At 41.6% G+C, this 13,916-nt stretch overlaps 1 protein-coding gene across 1 annotated transcript in view; it reads left to right on the forward strand.

The window, feature by feature from the left end:
• The window catches only part of nhsb (Nance-Horan syndrome b (congenital cataracts and dental anomalies)), a 102,204-nt gene that overhangs the window by 78,962 nt on the left and 9,326 nt on the right, over window positions 1-13,916 (forward strand). The window contains exons 2-6 of the mRNA XM_062989573.1: window positions 3,799-3,951; window positions 5,615-5,745; window positions 7,374-7,427; window positions 8,600-8,647; window positions 11,043-11,105. Of these exons, the coding sequence (XP_062845643.1) occupies window positions 3,799-3,951; window positions 5,615-5,745; window positions 7,374-7,427; window positions 8,600-8,647; window positions 11,043-11,105 (449 nt within the window). The remainder of the gene's footprint in view (window positions 1-3,798; window positions 3,952-5,614; window positions 5,746-7,373; window positions 7,428-8,599; window positions 8,648-11,042; window positions 11,106-13,916) is intronic.

Consider the following 13,916-nt stretch of genomic DNA (forward strand, 5'->3'; position numbering starts at 1 on the left):
CCATTTTTGCTTGCAGGGTGCATTATCCTGCTGAAGGAGGGAATACCGTTTCAATGAAAGAGTGTACATGGTCTGCAACACTGCTTAGGTACGTAGATGGTACGTGGCAGGACCCAAGGTTTCCAGGCAGAACATTGCTTAAAGCATCACACTACCTCTGCCGGCTTGCCTTCTTCCCATAGTGCATCCTGGTGCCATGTGTTCCCCAGATAAGTGACGCACACGCACCCGGCCATCCACGTGATGTAAAAGAAAACGTGATTCATCAGACCAGGCCAACTTCTTCCATTGCTCCGTGGTCCAGTTCCGATGCTCACGTGCCCATTGTTACGCTGTAATACAAACTGTGATGCACTGTGTATTCTCAAACCTTTCTATCAGAACCAGCATTAACCTCTTCAGCAATTTGAGCTACAGTAGCTCGTCTGTTGGATCAGACCGCACGGGCCAGCCTTCGCTCCCCACGTGATACCACTATTCTTTCCTTGGACCACTTTTGATAGATACTGACCCCACATGAGCTCTAGTTTTGGAGATGCTCCGACCCAGTCGTCTAGCCATCACAATTTGGCCCTTGTCAAACTCGCTCAAATCCTTACGCTTGCCAATTTGTCCTGCTTCTAACACATCAACTTTGAGGATAAAATGTTCACTTGATGCCTAATATATCCCACCCACTAACAGGTGCCAGGATGAAGAGATGATCAGTGTTATTCACTTAAATAAATACACACCATGTGGCCAAAATTAAGATGCCATCTAGGTCCAACAGGCAAATGGTGTCCAGATACTCTTGGCCATGTATATTTTTATCATTCTGATTTAAAGAGGGCCTGAGATAAATAAAACGTGTTAAATAAAAAGTGCATCTTGCTCTTGTTGGTGATTGCGGTCTGATAAGGATCTGCTAATTCAGTGTAAATTAGATATGAATAGTTGCTTAGATACGGCTGATTCGGGGCTATTCACAGGCGCAGCCGCAAGGTGCATACTGATGGGCAGATGCCGCTTTATAGAGAGAAAAAAAAGAGAGATGAGAGGGTTTGAGAGGAGAAAGGGATAAAGCGGCCTTGCCTTTCATTCCTCCCTCTGCTGTACAATAAACACACTCAGTTTTTATCTCATCTTGTTATGCTTGGACATAACATTAAAACCACCTTGTTTCTACACTCAATGTCTATTTTATCAGCTCCACTTACCATATATAAGCACTTTGTAGTTCTACAATTACTGACTAGTCCATCTGTTTCTCTGCATGCTTTGTTAGCCCCCTTTCATGCTGTTCTTCAGTGGTCAGGTAATATTTGGGTGGTGGATCATTCTCAGCACTGCAGTGACACTGACATGGTGGTGGTGTGTTAGTGTGTGTTGTGCTGGTATGAACGGATCAGGCACAGCAGCGCTGCTGGAGTTTGTAAACACCTCACTGTTCCTGCTGGACTGAGAATAGTCCACCAACCAAAAACATCCATCCAACAGCGCCCCATGGGCAGCGTCCTGTGACCACTGATGAAGGTCTAGAAGATGACCAACTCAAACAGCAGCATAGATGAGTGATCGTCTCTGACTTTACATCTACAAGGTGGACCATCCAGGTAGGAGTGTCTAATAGAGTGGACAGTGAGTGGACACTTCAGCATTTTAAAACTCCAGCAGTGCTGCTGTGTCTGATCCACTCATACCAGCACAACACACACTAACACACCACCACCATGTCAGTGTCACTGCAGTGCTGAGAATGACCCACCAACCAAATAATACCTGCTCTGTGGTGGTCCTGGGAGAGTTCTGACCATTAAATAACAGCATGAAAGGGGGCTAACAAAGCATGCAGAGAATGGACTACAGCCAGTAATTGTAGAACTACAAAGTGCTCCTATATGGTAAGTGGAGCTGACAAAATGGACAGTGAGTGTAGAAACAAGGAGGTGGTTTTAATGTTATGGCTGATTAGTGTATATTTCATGTAATATCATATTGGCATGTCTTCCTTGGGGGATTGGGATCTTCTATTAGGGACAGTGGTAGCCTAGTGGGCAGCGCTTAGACCTATCAGTTGGAAGATTGTCGGTTCAAATCCAGACTCTGCTAAGCAGCCACTGTTGGACCCTTGAGCAAGGACCTTAACCCTGTCTGCTTCAGGGGCACCATACATTGGCTGACCCTGCGCTCTGACCCCAGTTTCCAAACAAGCTGAGATATGCAGAAGAAGAATTTCATTGTACTGTACATCTGTATCTACGAAAAATAAAGTCATTCTATTCTATATTACATATTAGTATATATACTTAAGTATATACATTAGTATATATACTTTTAAACTTAATAACTTAAACACATACTTCAATACTTTAAAGTGTGTAGAAACATCTATAATTTCTGTGATTGTAATTAACAATGCTGATGTCTTTACTATAATAGAATAAAGAAAGATCCTATCCTTTTTTAAACTTTGGTAAAGACCAGTTATGAGTAATTAATATACAAATCAGAAAAAGTTGGGACAGTATGGAAAATGCAAATAAAATAAAAATGCACTTTTTCTTACATTTACTTTGACTTTTATTTGATTGCAGACAGTTTGAACCTGAGATATTTCTTGTTTTGTCTGCTCAACTTCATTTCATTTATTAATATACATCCATTCCTCCATTTCAGGCCTGCAACACATTCCAAAAAAAGTTGGGACGGGGACAATTTAGGGCTAGTAATGAGGTGAAAAAACTAAATAATGATGTGATTCCAAAGAGGTGATTGTAATCATGGTTTGGTACAAAAGCAGCATCCAGGAAAGGCTGAGTCTTTGATGAGCAAAGATGATCAGAGGATCTCCAGTTTGTCAACAAATGTGTGAGAAAATGATTGAAATGATTAAAACAATGTACCTCAAAGAAAGATTGGAAGGGATTTGCATATTTCTCCCTCTACAGTGCAGAATAACATTAAACCATTCAAGGAATCGGGAGGAATTTCAGTGCGTAAAGGCCAAAGGCGCAAGCTTAAGCTGAATGCTTGTGATCTTTGATCCCTCAGATGGCACTGCATCAAGAACCGCCACTCAACAATAGCTGATATAACCACATGGGTGAGGGATTACTTTGGCAAACCTTTGTCGAGCACTACAATACAGAGTTACATGCACAAATGCCACTTAAACCTTTACTGTGCAAAAAAGAAGCCTTATGTTAACCATGTCCAGAAGCGGCGTCGACTTCTCTGGGCTCTGAGGCATCTAAGATGGACCATCACACAGTGGAAATGTGTATTGTGGTCAGATGAATCAGCACTCCAGGTCTTTTTTGGAAAAAATGGATGCTGTGTGCGCCGGACCAAAGACGAAAACGACCATCAAGACTGTTATCAGCAACAAGTCCAAAAGCCAGGGTCTGTCATGGTATGATGCTGTGTCAGAGCCCTCGGCAAGGGTAAATTTCACTTCTTTGATGTGTAAGTGTGGTGAAAAGGAATGTGTTGCAGACCTGAAATGCTGGAATGGATGTTTATTAATAAATGAAATGAAGTTGAGCAGATCAAACATGAAATATCTTGGGTTCATCCTGTCTGCAATGAAATAAAAGTTTAAGTAAATGTAAGAAACTCTGTGTTTGCATTTTCTATACTGTCCCAACATATTCTGATTTGGGGTTGTAAATAATTCTATATTATCTAGATAAATGGGTTCAAACTCTTTTGCTTGGGACTTTAATATAATTCTACAATACATGCTATGCTATGCTATATTACACTATGCTATTCTATGCAATTTGACCAAACCTATTTCTCTTTCTCTTTTTGTAGCCGTGTCGAATTTAGACACTGAAAGTAAGCTGACATCACACTATCAGGCCCCGTGGCACCAGCAGCACAATGTATTCTACCCCAGCACACGCCCACCATGTCTGGACGAGCTACACCACAATGCAGAGTTTAGCCTGCAGGCCCTGCACAGAGGTAATCTGACATATATTTAAGGTATTTATGTGATAAAAATTTGAACACACAGTTGTAATGTCTAGATTAGAATATTAATAATTAGAATATTGCATGCCTATGAACTTGGAAGATATCAAAGCCCTCCAAGCTTAAAAGTACTGCTGTGTGATAATGTAGGCAATGCAAATCCCCTATAATTCAACAACCTGTAGAAATGTTTGGCTAAAACACTGCTTGTTTACATATGATCTTTGGGGAAGAGTCATGCAGCCACTTTTGGGTCCTTGAGCAAGGCCCTTAACCCTTTTGGTTTCAGGGGCGCCGTACGATGGCTGACCCTGCGCTCTGACCCCAGCTTCCAAACAAGCTGGGATATGCGAAGAAAGGATTTTGTTGTACTGTACACCTGTATACACTGATCAGCCATAAAACCACCTCCTTGTTTCTACACTCACTGTCCATTTTATCAGCTCCACTTATCATATAGAAGCACTTTGTTGTTATACAATTACTGACTGTAGTCCATCTGTTTCTCTACATACTTTGTTAGCGCCCTTTCATGATGTTCTTCAATGGTTAAGACCACCCACAGGACCACCACAGAGCAGGTATTATTTAGATGGTGGATCATTCTCAGCACTACAGTGACACTGACATGGTGGTGGTGTGTTAGTGTGTGTTGTGTTGGTATGAGTGGATCAGACACAGCAGCGCTGATGGAATTTTTAAACACCTCACTGTCACGGCTGGACTGAGAATAGTCCACTAACCAAAAATATCCAGCCTACAGCACCCCGTGGCCAGCGTCCTGTGACCACTGATGAAGGTCTAGACGATGACAAACTCAAAAAGCAGCAATAGATGAGCGATCGTCTCTGACTTTACATCTACAAGGTGGATTAACTAGGTAGGAGTGTCTAATAGAGTGGACAGTGAGTGGACACGGTATTTGAAAACTCATACCAGCTCAACACACACTAACACCACCACCACCATGTCATTGTCACTGCAGTGCTGAGAATGATCCACCACCTGAATAATACCTGCTCTGTGGTGGTCCTGTGGGGGTCCTGACCATTGAAGAACAGCATGAAAGGGGGCTAACAAAGCATGCAGAGAAACAGATGGACTACAGTCAGTAATTGACTGCCCCTTTGTGTTATACACACATTATTACCCCACCTTGTCTCCCAGAACATGGAGATTATGGTGCAAATGATGTAGACTCTTTCAATCGGGCAGATTTGAATCTGTGTAGTACAAATCCAGTTTAGCAATCCACAAAAGCAGAACTGCATGTAATATCTGACCTATGCTGCCCTCTTTCGTTAAGAGCCACTTTTGGACACTGCTTTCTACAGAAATGGTACTTGTTTTAAGGGTTGAGCAGAAAACCTTAAAAGACTGTCTTAAATGACACTAGAATAGACATTTAAATAAAGAACACAGGGCGGTCAAACATATGGCAATACAGGTTCGAATCTCAGCAGTGCTATCAGCTGGTCGGGTGTGTCTACACAAACACAGACAGATTGGCTATGTCTGAGAAGGGAAGTAGGGGATGGCTGAAACCCTGTAATGGATCAGCGATCTGTCCAGGGTATTCCTGCCAGTTGATGAAAATTTTTGCATAGTTTCTTTTCACTTTATCCACCTACGGTTGGGTCTTTGTTTATTACAGATCATCAGCGGTCAACCAGCAGGGAGCGCAATCGGGTCACCATATCAATCTCGGTGGCACCACCTATGCCTACGTTCCCCTCCCCTCACTCACTCAGGAGACGGGATCAGAAAAGCCGACATGCACGTTTGGTAAGAGATATTACAGTCAGTGCATGATGTTATGTTTGCAGCTGTTTGCTTGCTGTACAGTTAATAATACACATCTGGTTTGTGTATTTAAAGATTATTTTATAAGCAACACCTACCGTACAGATGAATTGATCGTACTATGCTTCCTCCAGCACTGGCATTGACCCAAATGACCTACCATATTGGCTGGCAGGGGCACCGATCACGATAGCATGGTGGTACAGATCTTTTAATCAACATATTAAGGGCAGTCTCTGTACCTCATTAAGCACTATTTGCTTCAGCTGGTACAGGTCCTTTATAGGCAGGCCTCAAGTCCCATATCTTTGCTTCACTGTTAGGCCAGTACATCACGCTGAAAGTCAGATTTAAGGACTTATAAACTGGTTCACAGTAACACAGCCACTGGTGTAGTTCTTTTTGTTTCTTGTACTCCATGGCAGTGTGTACAAAGCAACAGATGGGCCACAGTCAGTAATTGTATACCTATAAAGTTTATCTGTATGGGAGGTGTATCCTATAATATTACCCAATACCCTGCCCTTCCTTGAATGTCCTTTGGTTACTACTAATGACTGCAACATGCTGACATGCCAGCAACAATTGTGGGTCAAATCCTTATACTTTTTACCTTCTTCTAACTTGATTGTTCTCTTGCTGCACTAGGTGCCATTGTACTTAATTGGGGATGCATCAATACCATTTTTTCCCAACCGAGTACAAGTACAGGTACATGTATTTTTGTACTTGCCGATACCGATACCAATACCTATTTAGAATGACGGAGTTAATGAGTTAATGGAGTTAATGAGTTGGAGGTTAATAAATATTTTTGCAATGTTGGTGTTTTGTTGTTATGTTTTGTAGAGAACGATCAGGTCAGAAATACTGTAAAACTTGTGTGTGCCGGTATATTCTGATATAAACTATATTATGCCCCTGTCCCACTTGTTTACACTCCTCTCCTGCGTTTCCCCTCACACCGTATCCTGCGTTCTCATTGGCTGTTCGACATGTCACTCATTCCCAGTCGCACATCTCAGATCAGATATCTGACGTGCTAGAAAACTCGATCCGGTCGCCGAGCACTCAGCGAGCCGGTCGGATCGAGTTGTTGGATAGTTCACACTTAGCGATCGAGAGCCGTGTTTTGATCGCCGAGCGAATGCTGAGTTGCTCCCGAGCCGGCAAATCTAGCGCCGACCAGTCGCCGAGCGAAAATCAGGGCAAAAATCGTGTAGTGTGAACTAGGCATAACGCAGCAACGTGCACTAGGCACACGGTATCGGATGTTTAGTATCGGAGCCTCGTTTGCGAGTACGAGTACAAGTTAATGAACGCGGTATCGGGCAAATACACGATACCAGTATCGGTACTCATGCATCTCTATACTTAATCATTATTCACTTCACTTGTCAGTGGTTTTAATGTTGTGGCTTATTAGTGTAGCCTATATTGTATATTATATTACATTTACTTTAGTGGAGGCTTGTCCATTGAGGAAAGTGGACCATTATATATAGAGATCTGGGACGGTTCATTAAATTTATTAACCATTGCTTTTATTAGACACCTTTAAAATACTCCTCTTAGCAGTGCTTTTCTCTTTCCAACGTCACATGCTACAGGAGAAGAGCACCAGAGAGTCAGACATGCAAACTCTTCCCAGGACACTTGTCCAGGTGTTTAGATGTTGTTTATCTGTTACAATGCATGTGATGTCTTCTTTATTTAGATCATTTTTCATTTTATTCCTAACATTTCATGTATTTTTTATGTCAGATTAGGTGAACAGATTAAACCAGACATCCTTAACTTACACAAATTAACAGAAAGACACACAAATTGGTGTTTTAATGGTTATCTGGTCATCCCTTACACCACTGAGTTTTATGTTTTATTAGTGAGGTTGATTTTGTGGTGAAGCTGTATTCAAAGTTAGCATTTTTAGGACAAAAAATCCAATATGAAATTAAGAAGAGTTGGGCCGCTCAGGTGGCGCAGAGGTAAAAACACGCTGAACACCAGAGCAGGGTTCGAATACATCGTATTGAGTCTCAGCTCTGCCTGTCAGCTGGGCTGAGCAACCACATGAACAACGAGTAACAGTGATCTTATCTTAACGAGTAACAGATGGCTTATCTGCATTAGCCATCCTGTCAGCCTAAACCAATATATTCTCCTCTTAACTGCCAGCAGAATGAACTGCAGCTCACTGGATGTTATTATTATTATTATTATTATTATTATTAATAATTGATTCTCTGTGTAAAATTAAGTGATTATTGCTGTAAAAATCCCAGATCCCAGCAGTTCCTGACTGATAAACCAGCCAGTCCGACACCCCCAGTTTCACCACAGTGAAAGTCAGTCAGGTCACATCAACTAAAGCTCTTGACCAATATGCTGCCACATGACTGGCTGATTGGATAATTACATGGAAAAGCAATTATACATATTTTTAGGAAGGTGTGTATGTGTGTGTGTAGGGCAGTTGTAGCCTAGTGGTGAAGGTACTGGACTAGTAATTAAAAGGTCACTGGTTCAAGCCCCACTACTGCCAGGTTGCCACTGTTGGGCCCTGTTGGGACGATATACTGTCACTGTACTGTTAGTCACTTTAGATAAAAAGCGTCTGCTAAATACCAAAAATGTAAATGTGTGTGTGTGTGTGTGTACTGTTCCACACTAAATGCACAATGAACTTTGAATATGGCTGTTAATGTTCATATGGTGAGGTGCATGTTTCACAATCATTATACATTTTTTATTTCCTTACCTTGTTGACTTGTTTGTACAAAATGTTAAAAAGTCATAGGATTTAGTCACATGCTTGTTATTTCCCATAATGCAGCAGGAGAGACCTTCAAGACAAGTGGAGCTCCAGCCAACTCGGAGAAAGGTAAATTGTGATTCTGGTGTAAAAGAATACATTGATCAACAAAACCTCATCCTTGTTTCTACACTCACTGTCCATTTTATCAGCTCCACTTACCATATAGAAGCACGTTGTAGTTCTACAATTACTAACTGTAGTCCATCTGTTTCTTTGCATGCTTTGTTAGCCCCCCAGGACCACTACAGAGCAGGTATCATTTAGGTGGTGGATTATTCTCAGCACTGCAGTGACAATGACATGGTGGTGGTGTGTTAGTGTGTGTAGCTCTGCTTTAGTTTTTAAATACCGTGTCCACTCTATTAGACACTCCTACCTAGTTGGTCCACCTTGTAGATGTAAAGTCGATCGCTCATCTATTGCTGCTGTTTGAGTTGGTCATCTTCTGGACCTTCATCAGTGGTTCATCTGGATATTTTGGGTTGGTGGACTAATCTCAGTCCAGCAGTGACTGTGAGGTGTTTAAAAACTCCAGCAGCGCTGCTGTGTCTTATCCACTCATACACACACAACACACCACCACCATGTCAGTGTCACTGCAGTGCTGAGAATGATCCACTACCCAAATAATACCTACTCTGTGGTGGTCCTGGGAGAGTCCTGACCATTGAAGAACAGTGTGAAAGCAGGCTAAAAAAGTATGTAGAGAAACAGATGGACTACAGTCAGTAATTGTAGAACTACAAAGTGCTTCTAAAGCTGATAAAATGGACAGTGTGTGTAGAAACAAGGAGGTGGTTTTAATGTTATGGCTGATCAGTGTATAAAACATTAATTGAATGTTTAGAAGAATACAGTGGACACAGGTTCACTTAAAACTAAGTTTAAGAAGAGGAACGTGTTGCCTGTTCAGTACTTACTTAATTTTACTCTGTTCCAGTACAGTGTGTTCTTACTTTGTTCCAGTACTTCATTTTAAAATTTAATTTATAGCTGTAGCACAATACCTCCTCTCATTAAAGTGATTCCCTAGTAATTTATATGATAATTTAATTATTTGCTTTATAAACAGCAAAATGCATGCAGGTCGATGCTTTTACCAAAAATAAAAATAATTATTAATGGGATTATTACATTTTATAATAAACGATAATTAATAAAAGTCACTAAGCTTTTAGATAGCATTTACACACCGACCAGGCTTAACATTATGACCACTGATAGGTGAAGTAAATAACACTGATTATAGAAGCAGGAAAAATGAACAAGCGTAAGGATTTGAGTGAGTTTGACAAGGGCAAAATTGTGATGGCTAGATGACTGGGTCAGAGCATCTCCAAAACTGCAGCTTTTGTTGGGTATTCCCGGTCTGCAGTGGTCAGTATGTATCAAAAATGGTCCAAGGATAGAACAGTGGTAAACCGGCGACAGGGTCATGGGTAGCCGAGGCTCATTGATGCACGTGGGGAGCGAAGGCTGGCCCATGTGGTCCGATCCAACAGACCAGCTACTGTAGCTCAAATTGCTGAAGACGTTAATGCTGGTTCTGATAGAAAGGTGTCAGAATACACAGTGCATCACAGTTTGTTGTATATATGGGTCACTGGAAATGGAATACAGAGCAATGGTAGAAGGTGGCCTGGTCTGATGAATCACGTTTTCTTTTACATCACGTGGATGGCCGGGTGCGTGTGCGTCGCTTACCCGGGGAACACATGGCACCAGGATGCACTATGGGAAGAAAGCAAGAATGTTCTGCTGGGAAACCTTGGGTCCTGCCATCCATGTGGATGTTACTTTACACGTACCACCTACATAAGCATTGTTGCAGACCATGTACACCCTTTCATGGAAACGGTATTCCCTGATGGCTGTGGCCTCTTTCAGCAGGATAATGCGCCCTGCCACAAAGCAATGATGATTCAGGAATGGTTTGAGGAGCACAACAACGAGTTTGAGGTGTTGACTTGGCCTCCAAAATCCCCAGATCTCAATCCAATCAAGCATCTGTGGGATGTGCTGGACAAACAAGTCCGATCCATAGATCTGCTGCTAACGTCTTGGTGCCAGATACCACAGCACACCTTCAGGAAGCAAAAAGGGGGACCACCACAGTATTAGGAAGGTGGTCATAGTGTTATGCCTGATCAGTGTATGCCAATGTGGCTGTCCTAAAATAAAAATTGAAACTGGATGAATCTAATTTGGGCAGTTTAAAATCAGTATTAGAACACAGCCTTTATTTTAACACTTTGTGTCAGGTGTGCACTGTACTGAAGTGCAACATCAAATACCTCTTCCATCGAATACCATCCATAACAACTTATACGTTATGTTTTATATTTTAAGTCATATTTGTTAACTGTTTGTCCTTTATTTGTGTTAAATCCATTTTGTTCTCATCTTTATTTATGTTTCTTTTATGTCTCATTGAGTCTTGTGTTTGCCATTTTTGTTTTAGCATAAGCGCTCACGTTCCTCCTCCCCTACAGTGTGTTGTGTGTTCATCCCCTGGATATGCAAGGTATTCTCCCAGCTGTCTCTGCTTTTCTGAAACTTCATACATTTACTTAAACTAGTCATGTTTAAATGGGCATAGAGAAATCACCAATAACAATAACTTAGGAACTTTCTACATTAATGTTTTTTCAAATGAACTTTTAAAAGAAGTCAAATGCACGAATGTTTTGGACAAGTAAGTACAGTGTGGTCAATATTACTGGGATTCCTGAACACCATGTAAAATATCTCTTAAAATCAAATGTTTGGGCCTCTCAGGTGGCGCAGCGCTAAATACACATGCTGGAACCAGAGCTGGGATCTCGAATACATCGTATCGAATCTCAGCTCTGCCTGCCGGCTGAGGCTGAGCGGCCACATGAACAACGATTGGCCTGTTGTTCAGCTAAGCCGGATGGGGTCTCTCTCTCTCATAACTGGTGCAATTACGACCTCTACTGGCTGATTGATGGTGCCTGCACAGAGATGAGAAAAGAGTGCTCTCAGGGTGTGTCTCTCCATACACAACGCTGAGCTGCACTGCACTCGTCAAAGTGTAGGTAATAAGATGCATACGGCATGCTGCCCACGTGTTGGAGGGGGCGTGGGTTAGCTTCGTTTTCCTCAATCAGAGCAGGGATCGGCATTGGTGGAGAGGAAAAATGATGCAATCGGGCAATTGGACGTGCTAAAGGGGGAGAAAAAAAGGAGAAAATGCATAAAGAAAATATTTAAAAAAATCTAATGTTTAATGAAACTTCTTGGATAGAAATAAACTCTAATAAAAATGGTAGACATAATAAATGCCAAGCTTAGTTCAGTTTGAAACAAAACAAAGAACAAACGGTCAGATAATAAAAAATAAAAAAAATACAGTTGACTGTGAGAATTTATAGGCACGATCGTGGGTTCTTACAGCAGTGGAATAACTGAAGGACAAGGAAAAGAAATGTGGGCCTCCCTTTATAGTGCTCTAGTCACATCACATTGGGTGTTAGACTTTGAAATCTCCATTCTGTGCTAACTGATGTTTCTTATCTGCTTACAACATCCCTGTTCTCTGTTCACAATGACAAAGACAATGGAGCTGTCTGAGCAGACCAGAAATGTGGTTATTACCAAGAACAAACTGTCTAAAGAGTATAGGACTACTCCAGGAACAGTTCAAAATGTAATCAAGAAGTTTGCTGTTCATTGAACAGTCAAGAATCTTCCAGAATGTGGTGGAAAGAGAAAAAATAATAAGAGAATCCTACAAAAGGTGGTTTAAGAACTTCAGGCTGAGCTAAGGTGATGGTTTCAACCCGTACTATACTCAGCACACTAAACAAAACAGGGCTTTATGAGCAAAGGTCATAGAAGTACCCGCCCCCCCCTTATATCCCTAAATATAGACAAAGAAATTAAGCATTAAAGAAAAGTGTTGCCTACATACATGAAATGAAACATGGTGGAGGATCCATAGTGTTGTGGGGCTGCTTTGCTGCCTGGGCAACTGGAGGTGTTAAACATGTAACAGAAAGGAGGCTTGGAGGCTGTAATTGTTGCCAAAGGTTGTGCAACCAAGTATCGGGGAAGGGGGTATTTAATCCTGTCCATGTATTTATGTTTATAAATGACTGCATGTATGTTGATAGGTTATTAAATTATTAGGTGCTATTAAAATATTCTAATAATACAAAATGGGTACATATCCACTTATTGTTTTGTTTTTTTATGTCTGTTCCCACACCCTGTCAACACTCCTTGCATTTGATTTGTTTATTATTACCTGTCCCCCTTCACTCTACATACTTTTTCAGCCCCTTTTCCTGCTGTTCTTCAATGGTCAGGACCCTCACAGGACCACCACAGAGCAGGTATTATTTGGGTGGTGGATCATTCTCAGCACTGCAGTGACAATGACATGGTGGTGGTGTGTTAGTGTGTGTTGTGCTGGTATGAGTGGATCAGACACAGCAGCGCTGCTGGAGTTTGTAAATACCGTGTCCACTCACTGTCCACTCTATTAGACACTCCTACCTAGTTGGTCCACCTTGTAGATATATAGTCAGAGACGGTCGCTCATCTATTGCCGCTGTTTGAATTGGTCATTGTCTAGACCTTCATCAGTGGTCACAGAATGCTGCCTACGGGGTGCTGTTGGCTGGATATTTTTGGTTGGTGGACTATTCTCAGTCCAGCAGTGACAGTGAGGTGTTTAAAAACTCCATCAGCATTGCTGTGTCTTGTCCACTCATACCAGTACAACACACACAAACACACCACCACCATGTCAGTGTCACTGCAGTGCTGGGAATGATCCACCACCTAAATAATACCTGCTCTGTGGTGGTCCTGACCATTGAAGAACAGCATGAAAGGGGGCTTACAAAGCATGCAGAGAAACAGATGGACTACAGTCAGTAATTATAGAACTACAAAGTGCTTCTATATGGTAAGTGGAGCTGATAAAATGAACAGTGAGTGTAGAAACAAGGAGGTGGTTTTAATGTTATGGCTGATCAGTGTATGTGCTGTCTTAATTTAAATACAAATTAAGATACCTAGCATTAAAATTCTTATTCTCGTGTATAGGTGTATCTATGGTTTAATATTAAAGTATTGGCAAAGCTTAAAACTAAGGTTCAATTAATCGCCTGTCAGCCTGAACCGGGGGTTCTTGGTGCACCATTTCCTCACCATTTCTTCCCTGAAGACATCAACTTAGCAAGGACCTGTAATGTCAAATGTGATCATCAGCCCAAATGTACTTTGAGAGACAATTACAGTGGGGCCAAAAAGTATTTAGTCAGCCACTGATTGTGCAAGTTCTCCTACTTAGAAAGATGAGAGA

This window comes from Trichomycterus rosablanca, chromosome 27, assembly GCF_030014385.1.
Source record: "Trichomycterus rosablanca isolate fTriRos1 chromosome 27, fTriRos1.hap1, whole genome shotgun sequence".
NCBI classification, from domain to species: domain Eukaryota; kingdom Metazoa; phylum Chordata; class Actinopteri; order Siluriformes; family Trichomycteridae; genus Trichomycterus; species Trichomycterus rosablanca.